The sequence below is a fragment of the Myiozetetes cayanensis genome, unplaced genomic scaffold (assembly GCF_022539395.1).
Source record: "Myiozetetes cayanensis isolate MyiCay16 unplaced genomic scaffold, myiCay2020 scf10, whole genome shotgun sequence".
Lineage (NCBI taxonomy): Eukaryota > Metazoa > Chordata > Aves > Passeriformes > Tyrannidae > Myiozetetes > Myiozetetes cayanensis.
Window position 1 is genome coordinate 450,814 of NW_026086605.1, and position 11,772 is coordinate 462,585.

The window sequence follows — 11,772 nt, forward strand, 5'->3', positions numbered from 1 at the left end:
AGACACAGCTGGTGGGTCCGTGGCCACAAACACCAACAGTTGGCATCACAACCAACAAGGATGTCAAGGCTTTCCACTCTCAAGTTACACCCACTAGTCCACTTGACTTAGGACTAAAAAAAAAAAAGTAATTGAAACAGTTAATATAAGTCAAAATAGAGTTTGGAGTATGTAGAGCCAAACAAATGATACCTACAATCATTCACTAGGGCTAGTTATTAAAATAAGAAATAATAGTGACTCGGTTATCCTGTTTCTCAAAAGAGCAGCTGAACTCGTGTATATTGGAGAAGCAAAACGGTCGTATTAGGTCTTCCCCACATCTGAACAAGATACTGCTTCAACCTGCAAAAATGTTTTCAGGAAAGCTGTTTGCATTTCTGTTACAAAGCAATAAATACATTAACTACAAAACAGTAGTTTCACACAAATTGCAAAATTGTGCAAATTGCACAAATCCTTTATCAATGATGACAAAACCCCCAAACTGAAAACAACCCAGCCTACCATTCAGAGGATTTTACCAGCAGCCTTACATCCAGGGATGTAATCAAATTCTACTATACAAGACAGCAATTCCCATTCAATGGCAGAGCAGCTTCATAATAGGGTGTTTTGCCAGGCACAAACACATTTATTAAAGGGCCAGAGAAAATACATCCTATTAGAATAAAACACAAATTACTACTTATGTGTTTAGACAAAGTGCATCCCTTCTTTTTCAATTAGTAGACAATTGCTTTTGTTGAGACAAATGTGCATTAAATGCTGAACAAACTTTAAATGCACTTACTAGGCTACACTGCCTCTCCTACACACACTTAGGAGTGCAGCAGGAATGGAAGATGCCCTCTCCTTTCAAGCTGCAATCATGCACATCACACAAAGCCAGTCCTAGCGATGGATAATACAAAAGATGATCTTACTATCACTGCTCTGCTGCATTCATTTTGTACCTAACTGGAAAGAATACAAAAGTACATGTGTAGTCATCTGGCTGTAGCAACAGACAGCACACACGAAGATTTTTTTTTTCATACAATATTTAATAACTAAATAACAGAGGAGGTGGGGATCTGCTACACAACCTTAGTTACAGGATGATCACCAACGTGTCCCAGGTGAGTTTAGGCAGGTGGATCCCAAGGCAGCAAGACCTGGCAACAGCTGAATAGTAGACACATGGCTTTAGACTGTATTTCACAAGACCCTGGGCTACTGGGGACAGCTAAATGTTCCCCCTTGAAGCTTCAAAGGCCAGGTTCTGCACAGGAGGACACCAATGACCCCATCTTCCTTCCTTAAGGCAACTCCATGAGTAGCATTAAGCTTAGTGTCCTACCTACCCCCTTCAAACAGGGAGGGTCAGAAGAACACGATGAGGTCATGGCATAAAACTTAAAGGTCAAAAGCACCCTCTTAGGGTTGGACACTGCTTGGCTGAACATCTGCCACCCTGTGCTGCCAGCCTACTATCTAGTGTCAAAATGAACTGACACTGCATTTTCCTCTAAAGCATTCATAAATTTCCAACTCCTTTAACTAAAGAGAACACTTTAAATTAACAGTAAATTCTTCTTGGTTTTGTAATAATTTATACCTCATATATTGTTGTCAGTGTCAGTTACCTTCTGTCCTCACACTTCTACATTTCTCTCAGGCTCTACATTCTGCTTCTCTCCTTGTTTTCCCTTCCAGCTCCTTTAAGTGCCAGTGGCTCACACAGGCCTCAGTCATTCTTTCTGGTGCAGAAAGTTTGAGAAACACGTGGAAAACTGACTCCTTCTAATCAAATGATAGCACCTTACTGTCCAGGTGTATCTGTCAGAGGAAAAATGCAGATGTCTGTCTTCACCTGCTGAAGGGGAGGAACACATCATTACTGGCTCCACCGGATCTCTAAACTCTTGTCTAGGGAGTGTAAAGCTCATCTGCTGTGCCTGCTCTTTCCAGGTATGCCCAGAGTGCTCTGCACCACGACTGTGCTATCCCAGCCTCTCCTTAGGGCCCTTCCCCACAGTTAATAAAGAGCTTCAGGCTCCTTCCACAAAAGTAGGAGAATGGAATCAAACTTGCTCTTGACAGCTCCCCTGCTGCCCAGGGATTGCTCGCTTCTGGGGAGTGATGCAGTGCCTCAAAGTTTGAAAGGACCACCGCAGTACTCAAAGAAACCACTCACTGCCTGTCAGAGCTTTCCAAATCTTGGATATTTTACAAATCCACTTGCAGGAGAACTCTTAGAAATTCAATTGCAGGAGAACCGGCTGAGAAGGCTCTAAAAATGACATCACTACGAAGCTAATTACACTTCGAAATCCAAAGAGGCATTTTCAGCTACTCATCTCTCATGAATTTCAGGGAAAAGGCTTATTGAAGAAGAATGTGGTAAACAAAACAAAAATCCTTACTTGACACATAATACAAGCTACAAAGAACAAACAATAGAGAAAGGAAAGATGGTATTGTAAGAGTGGTAAGACACAGAACAGAAACCTGGACAGGGGTAAGACATTCAGTACCAGAGCATGGAATCAAAGTCAAGATGCCCCTTGCCACTTCTGCTACAGAAGTATCACCCATCATTTCATTATATTCACTATACAATGCAGTCTGCACGTTTATAAAAGAAAAATCCCCCAACAGGTTCTCCAAAGTTTTACCACAGTGGTGGCAATATTTCTCTTACTGACTTCTAGACTTTACCCTAGTTACAGATGAAGTTATGCAGACCAGAAAAGAAGCTGACAGCATACATCATGGGATCTCAAAAGTATTCCTTAGAGAGTGAACTTCACCCTTTCTCACATTAAGCAACAACCACCTCACCTCTACAGGTGAGGGTAAGCCACAAGTCCTGCCCAGGTGGCTCCCCAGTGGCAGGAGCTGTGGAGGACACACCAAACCCACACACTCTCTGCACACACATCCTTCCATCTCTTCCAAAGAGCGATATCAGTGGCTTCTTCAACTCTTATAAATGGAAAACGATCCGTCCCTTCCTGGAAAGCTTCTGATTGCGGACAAGCAATGGACAAGTACCCCTACTGCAGCAGTGCCCACAGAAACCTCTTTTTACCTGCCAAGAGCAAAACAGCAATTCTGTTGCACAGCACCCCCAGTACCACTGAGGTCGCAGGACATCTCACCTGATTTTATAATTGGGGAGGGTGTGCTTGCGCTTGATAACCTTCTTGAACTGGTTCACGATGATGGAAGTGAGCTGGGGCATGGGCCTCCCTTCGAACTGAGACTTCACCTCGAACAGTATCACGGGGTCGTCCATGAAAGAAAAGAACCAGTGAGTGAAGGGCAGGCGTGTAAAGACCAGCTTCAGCTTCCCCATCACCCGGGAGATCTTCACGAAGAGATAGGCCGACTTGCCAAACACCAGGTCGGCGTCGATGGCCAGGTGGAAGCCACCGTTGTACTCCAGGTCCACCTCGAAGCCCAGCTCCTCGGGACAGCCCTCCTCGTTGCAGGACACCGGCCGGATGAGCTTCACCGACTTGAACACGGGCAGGACATCGCCGAGAGAGACCTCCCTGAGGCTGAGCCCCTCCAGCACCTTCCCCGTCATCTTGGCCTGGAGCAGCTCCTCGAACTCCACCTTGATCTTCTTGATGACCCAGTCCCTGACCAGGGCCGTGTCCCTGAGCTCCCTGAAGAGGAAGAGGAAGATGGCATTGAGGAAGTGGCAGGTCTCCTCGCGGGAGGAGGGCGCCGGGGGGGGCTCCGCCGGTTGTTTGGTGCCGGGCTCGGCGGCCGGGGCGGCGGCCGCAGAGGCCGGGGCCGGGCTGGGGGCCGGCTCGACCGCGTTGGGGCCAGCGGCGGGCTCGGGGCCCTGCAGGTATTCCCTGAGGCCGTGCTCGGGCGCCACGCGCGAGTAGACGATGCCGCCGGGCGCGCCGCCCGCCCCGCCGGGGGGCTCGGGCTTCTTCCTGTAGAGGAGCAGCAGCTGCAGCAGGAGCGTGAGGCAGCAGCCGGCGAGCGCCGAGAGCAGGATCACGTACAGCAGCGGCATCCTGGGGCCCGCCGGCCGCGCCGCCTCGCCGCGCCGCCCTCAGCGCCGTTCCCAGCGCCGCTCCCAGCGCCGCTCCCAGCGAAGCTCTCACCGCTCCGCCCTCAGCGCCGCCATCGCGGGGCCGGGGCCGGGGCCGGGGCCGCGCCCGCCGGCGGCTCCAACGGCCGCGGGGCCGCGCACGCGGGTCACGCCGTATGGGGGCGGGGCCGGCCCGATGGCCAATCGGCGGCGGAGCCGCGCGCCCTCCGCGCGCTGCTATTGGAGGAGCCCGCCGAGTAGCGTCACGGCGGCGCGCGCCGGTGTGGCGTCACTGCAAGGGGCGGGGCGAAATGTGGGCGGGGCGGAAATGTGGGCGGGGCGTCAGCGGCGACGCGCGGAGGGGTCACACGGGGGCGTGCGGGGCGGGCGCGCTCCCGACACACAGCGGGGACACCGCCCCGGGACACAACCGGGGACACCATCCCGACACACAACCGGGGACACCAACCCGACACACAGCGGGGACACCATCCCGACACACAGCGGGGACACCATCCCGACACACAGCGGGGACACGGCCCCGGGACACAACCGGGGACACCATCCCGACACACAGCCCGGGACACCATCCCGACACACAGCGGGGACACCATCCCGACACACAACCGGGGACACCATCCCGACACACAGCCCGGGACACCATCCCGACACACAGCCCGGGACACCATCCCGGCACACAGCGGGGACACCATCCCGACACACAAGCGGGGACACCATCCCGACACACAGCGGGGACACCATCCCGGGACACAACCGGGGACACCGTCCCGGGACACAGCCGGGGACACCGTCCCGACACACAGCCGGGGACACGGCCCCGACACACAGCCGGGGACACCATCCCGACACACAACCGGGGACACCATCCCGACACACAACCGGGGACACCATCCCGACACACAGCCGGGGACACCATCCCGACACACAACCGGGGACACCGTCCCGGGACACAGCCGGGGACACGGCCCCGGGACACAGCCGGGGACACCATCCCGACACACAACCGGGGACACCATCTCGACACACAACCGGGGACACGGCCCCGGGACACCACCTGGGACACCAACTGGGGACACCATCCCGGGACACCGTCCCCAGACCCGCTCCGCCCCGGGCCAGCCCCGCGGTGCCGGGCAGGGGGGCGCTCCCGGCTCTCCCCGCCGCGGTGGAGGCGCAGACGGGCAGGGGAGGGGGATCCCCCCTGCGGGAGGGGATGGGTGTCACTCGAGGGGATCCCCCCTGCGGGAGGGGATGGGTGTCACTCGAGGGGAGCCCCCCTGCGGGAGATGATGGGTGTCACTCGAGGGGATCCCCCCTGCAGGAGGGGATGGGTGTCACTCGAGGGCGGTGGCAGAAGGGACGCTGAGCCCGTCCCAGACAGGCGGGTGGAGGGCGGTTGTCTCGGTACAATGACCTGGGGAGGGGTGAAGGGATAAAGTCTGTCTTTACTGTCTTGAAGGGATAAAGTCTGTATTTGCGGGCGTTCCTGTGACCTCTTTGTTACTGATGAGAGATGCTTTGAACACATTTTTCACATTTTGAAAAAGCTGCACGGATGACATTTTACCAAGCTCTGCTATCGGTGGTGGTAAGATATAGATCTGTTTCGTCCCTTCAGCTGTGTCCTAATGCTTAAAACCCATCACCGAATACATGGAGTAAAAACCTGTGGAGAAAAGGAACACGAAGACAAGAAGGCTGAGAACTTTGCACACACCATGACGGTATTTCAGCCTGTGGTGTGTGTGAGATCACTGCTGTCCTGTGGGCAGGACAGTCAAGGACAGACCTTTCTTTGTAGGACAAAACTGCTGCTTCGATGAGACCAGAGAGGAGAGAAGGAAGGACCTCCCTGCCCAGGCTGCTCATAACCCTTTCAGGGGAGGTGACACATCAGTCTGGGTGGAGACTTTAGAAAGAGTCGTTTTGAACATTTAAAATTAGCCCAGAAGGCCAGTCATGTTCAAATTTGGCTTATAGAATTGTACATATAAAACCACCACATTTTTACTGGAAAATATAATCATACCTCAGAAAAAGCCCAGCCCACCCTGTCATTCTAATCCAGCAAACTCATTTAAGGGCCAGATCAAAGGTGTACATGCTGGTGGAGAATGTTATATGACAGCTGCACACTGTTTTTCCAGGTGCTCCCCTTCGTCAGGGGTAGTCTTTTCTTTCCCTCTTGAAATAGAAGTTTTATGATTTCTGAAGGACACAGTTGAGACAAAAGTTACTTAAATAATAAAGCTTATTTTCTACGCCAGTTTTTATGTTTAATTAAATACCTAGCTAAAAGGTTCTTACAGAATGTTATATTTTAATAGAATAAAAGGAAACTTATGCTCACCTTGTTGACTGGGTTTTTTTGTTTGTTTGTTTGGGGGTTTTTTTGTGGTTTTTTGGTTTTTTGTGTTTGTTTTTTTTTTCCCCAGTCCCCAGAACTGGTTAAAGATGCAAACAAGAGGAGAAGAAGATGTGAAATTTTATTGCCAGGAAGATAAAGCTCTCTTCCCCATCCCCCTTCATGAAGTGTGTGGGGTAGGAGGATTGAAAAGCTCTTAATGATGCAGTGCTGTGGTTTGAAACTGGAGATTCAGAGTATGAATTTTTTATAGGTCTTGTGACTGAGAGTTGAAATGGCTGGGTGTTTAACAGAGCACTCCTATAGAAATACCAGAGGGGTCATTAGCCCAGCATCTGAACTGCTCTGTTCTGGGCCTTTACCATGGCTGACACAGGCACGCAGTGTAAGGATGGCAAGGTTTGGGATTTGCAGCTAAATGGCTTTCCAGATAAGGAGTAATATATTCAGAAAGGCAATAGCAGCCTTTCTTTTGGGTCAGGAGGAACAGTGGGAGAATAAAAAGAAAGTCGTGTTGCAGAAGGCTCAATTGAGTATTTTCTGCTGTTAGACAGGCAGAATAGGGAATTTGGCACATTCTGTGCACCTTGTGGCAGCTTAAGAGCCCAGGGAATGTTCAGCTCAGTAATCACTTTTCTCCTTTCCCGGGAACATTTTCAACAGGAGCTGTGTTATCTTAAAAGGCACGTTATGAAGCAAGAGTCAGGTGTGGTGTAGCATTTTCCAGGAGAATGGAGGGAAATAGCAGTGGATGCATTAACATAAATACAAACTGATCGTGCAAAAATATTATATACCACAGACTGAAATAAGACAGAAAAAATATTTAAATTTGTCAGGTAGAGGAGAAAAAAAGATCAATCTTAATACCACCTAAAAAGGGCCTTTAAGAGCATATTTTACTTTGGCTTCAATCTGGAAGCTCTAATTTGCATTTTCTGGAAGTCTAGATAAATGCAAAGGCGTATTTAATCTCACCAATTTCTCCCTGGTTATGCAGAGCTTTGTAAAATGCTGTAGAATGTACTCAACTCTTCACTGTTTGAATATCTGGAAATTATTGAATATGACACAAGACACAGAAAAAAAAATAGCAGCCTAAATTTATATTGATTTTTTTCAAAAATTACTAGGAAATAGTTTGTTAAAAGGGATATTTCACCTATATTTAAAAAAGGAAAGTGTTTTTTTAGTTTGCAAATCAATTTAGGACATAATAGCAACAAACCTGTAAGCGTACAACTTCAAAATTAATTTTCAACATTTTGCAGGAGATTGTGACAGTGATAGTGCACAAAGATTGCAAACTATGCAGAGTTCTATAATTGATAATAGAGAGCAAGTAACATCAATTCACAGAAGGGGTGTGTTTGAGCAAATTCTCCTGTTCTAAGCAAAGACTAGTGACACTCTTGGAACATTTGTCCTGATTCATCTCACTCAGGACCGATCCAAGGATCACTGGGTTTAGGAGCAGTTTTAGCAACCCCAGGCAGCAGGACCAGTTGACACTTCACTTGAAGGGCACTTCAAATTTCACATTATAGCACCACGGAAACAGCCATCCCTATCACAAGCTTGGAAAGGCAATTTCACGTGGGGTGGGTTTTATTTGTTTCAAAACTGCAAAGTAGTCTAAATAGATTACTTTTCAAAGCAGGAAGTGCTGGGTTGTTTTGTAATGAGTGGTTTCAGTAATTTTCTTCATCACTGGACTGGAATTGTTGCCTTCTTTTGTAATATTTATTGGCAAAATTATTTCATTCTTTCCTGGTTCTCCTATTGTTTTTGTACTACATCTCTTAGAGACCAAAATTAGATTATCATTCTCATGGTGCTGCGTGAAACAGGATTTAGAAGTGATTAGGTAAATTCATGAGGAAAAAAATCCATTGAAGGGTATTAAACACGAAGATTGCTGGAACTTACTGTGGTGACAAACTGCAGGGAGGTGTCTTTTTCTCTTGTCTGTCCTCAGGCATCTACAGTTTCAGCCAGGATGTGCTGCACAGAGCATGGTGTCTAGTCTAGTCCTGAATATATGTTTAAAAAAAAAAAGAAAAGAAACACAGTGATCAGGACTGCTTCCAGTTCTAGTTCTCAACTCTGCCAAGCACACTGTTATCTTATTATCAGGTGATTCTACATTTTATTGGTGAAAACCTCTTTAAAAACTCTGAAACTTAAGTTAATGTGAGATTTTCTCTGATACCATAGAAATTCCTACTTTCTTTTTGTTTTAATTCTGCCTTTGAAGGGGCAGTTTGCAGTAGGAGTGTGCCCCCAGTGTTGGCAGAAAGAGCTCACCCCATCTCCAGCTGGAGGAATTTGCCTCACTCCCCCTCTGAGCCCGTTTTTGCACAGAGGATGCTCCATTTCTTCTGGCTTGGTATTTGTTTCCAAGTCCCTCAAGTACATTTCACTCTTGTAAGCTAAGTTCCTCCACTCAGAATTTGTGGCAAAAAATACAGTTTGGGTCACTCAATCCTATTTAGGCTGTATTAGTGCCATAGAGAGCCACCAGAAGATTGCCAGCTGGAATAAATCATTGGATCCATTGAGTAAAATACAGCACTCCCCCCTCCCTCAAACCTCTTGTTATTTTTAGGGATGGCAAGTGAGAGTTTCAGGAGGTTTTATTCCTGCCTCAGAAATGTCTCACTGCCAGACCTGTCTTTTCAAGATGGAAATGCGTATTTCATGCTGCTTTTTGGTGTACCCTACCCCAGAGGCCTATAGCCCTCAGTTTGCAGAGGTAATGAGAAACTCCAGGGTCTGCTTTGGAACAGCAGGAGACGAGAAATCAAAGCAACTCCACTGGCTGCCCAAAGATGCAGATGCCCCAAATTGGCGCTCACTTCTGAAACAGAAGAGGTTTTTACCTTTGTGTCTAAATTTAAGGATCTGACAACAGGGGTACTCTCGTTTATGAACATATTTGCAATCTTACCTGCAACAAGTAAGCACTCGAGTTGTCTGGTAACAGTGGCTTGGAGTCCAACCACTTTGGATCAGAACATGTTAAAACAAAAAAGGGAGTGAGGGTTTGCATCTAAGGTTTAGTTTGGCCCAAATACAAATCCAGTATTTTCACTGAAGCTCATCTTTAATTATCTTTTGAAGTATGTTCTGCTTGTTTAATCAAGAGCTTAACATTTTGGATGTAAAGATGCTTTGGATACTTACTTCAAGAGGCTCATCATGTTCAAGCTTAAAGTATCCTGGTTCTTAATTAGGGATTTTGTTACTCTCTCACAAAGACCCTGGCTTTTATTATATCATGAAACAAGATCCTCCACTTAGAAACTGTAGTGCTCAGATAACTTTTCCAAGATTAAATGAAAATATTTTAAAAAGCTATTTTAATTGTAAATATAACAAATTCAGGCTTTTAATATTACCAGTATCCAAGTCAAACTGAAGATTTCCTTTATTCCCTGTCTGCTGTTATATCTTAAGTCCAGAAACTGTTCTCTAATTCGCAGATGCAAGTGAGACTTGTCACATGTATTTTGCTTCTTCCTGCATTTACTTCACTGACTTCTGGTGTTCATGTAAATGCCAGCTTGCTTAAGCTTTGGGAAGTGATATGTTTGGGACAGTTAATATCACATTTGTCATTTAGTGTTCACTCAAGTACCTTTTCCTCACATATTCCAAAGCAGATTCCCCATCCCTACTCAGAAGTGCCGGCAGCCTCCCCGAGGCCCTCTTGCCTTGCATGCTCCCCAGTAACGTTTTTCAGAGTGGAGATTGTTTTGACTACTTCCCCTAATCCATTTCCAGTATAATTACACTATGGTCAGTATGTTTTTGATGTTCCACAACCTCCCATTATTGTTTTTAATACTTGGCTCACTTCCTGGATTAGTCCAAAGCAGCCTCTGGCTGATGGAGAGGCTTCAGGAAACTGCATTAAAAACCAATTTTGAGTTGCTGTAAGGATTCAATGGCTGAAGGGTTAATACACACTTCAGAGATGAATACAGTTTTGAGATGAGGGTCCCTGTGAGGCTTTGTGGCTCACTTGCCCTTCATTAAAAGTGTAATTCCCTGCATGGTCTGCAGGTATTTTTGGGTGCGGGCAGCAGCGGTCACAGAGCATCTGCTGTGCCTCTTCAGCCTCCAGGGAGCTCAGCCAAACCAGGCCACGGCGAGAGGCTCTCTGCCTTGTGCCGGAGCTGCCCCGCGGTGAGGTCAGGGCTGGGCATGTGTGCAGACACCTGGGTGCAGAGCAGACACGGTTTAGGAGCCTGATCTCCCACCCGGGAGGGCGAGAGGGCTGCGCGGTGCGAGTGGAAAGCGCCCGGCACCGCCACAGCCCAGGCTGAGCCCCGCTGCCAGCGCAGCGCTTACCTGGGCAAACACCGCTCATCCCACTCCAGCAGCCCCGGCCCGGCACCAGGGACCCGCTCTGCTGCTCCGAGCTGCAGGAATATCTCGGGAATTTTATGTCGGATCCGTGAGACTTCTCGGGAAAGGAAGATTCTGGGGTTTCTCCATTATTCAGAGTCTCCGATTGCCGCTGTGTTTCATGGTGCTATCAAGCCACTAAAAGGGAAAAAAAAGGAAATTACCGATCAGCTCATCTGCTTTATGGAGAAGCTGTGGTTGCTGTGAGTGCAGTGGGCAGGCATGACTGTGTACTGTCACTCTGGGACTCCTTGGGCTTCTCAGCGCTCCTGGGCATCTGCAGGGGCTGTACAGAAAGCTGTCCATCTCAGCATATTAAATGCATTTGTGGAGCTGAACCTTTCACAAATGTCTAAAGAGATCCTTTCATTTTCCCGCTGTTTGATCAGCCCTCCCTCCCCTCAACCAAGCAGTTCAAACTGAAATTAATATATTTTGCTGCAAGCAGTTGCAGGTAGACTAGGCATTTTGATGTAAATAAATCGGGGGGGGGTGAAGTATCTTTTGTATTGGCAGAAAGCTTGGTAAAGGTGAATAGAAACATTTATTTACACTTTCTCATTTCTGTTTCTTCCTACTAACAGGTTTTCACAACAGTCTTGCCCTGCCTGTATTGATGCTTCTATATTTAGGGAATGAAAACATGCACATAGGCTCCCACAGCTTTACAACAAATTTCTGCACAAACTCAAGTAGATTTTCTTCAGGAAACAACCTGAAGACTATGTTTAAAGACAAATAGTAATCACTGCACCCATGTCTGCTCCATACTGCAACACATGTACACGTGTGTGTTTATGTAATACACATCAATATCAATTGGGACTACAATTTTGTAATAACATAAGTTACTTTGTTCAACTATGTAAGATAAATAGTTTTATTATTGAAATCTCTGTAAATACCATTAGTAACACATTTCAGCTGAGAAAGC

General features: G+C 47.6%; 1 protein-coding gene across 1 annotated transcript in view; it reads right to left on the minus strand.

Moving 5' to 3' along the window:
* The window catches only part of PDZD8 (PDZ domain containing 8), a 46,770-nt gene extending 42,705 nt beyond the window's left edge, over window positions 1-4,065 (minus strand). The window contains exon 1 of the mRNA XM_050340849.1: window positions 3,147-4,065. Within this exon, the coding sequence (XP_050196806.1) occupies window positions 3,147-4,021 (875 nt within the window). The 5' untranslated portion in view covers window positions 4,022-4,065. The remainder of the gene's footprint in view (window positions 1-3,146) is intronic.
* Between the last annotated feature and the right edge of the window lie 7,707 nt (window positions 4,066-11,772).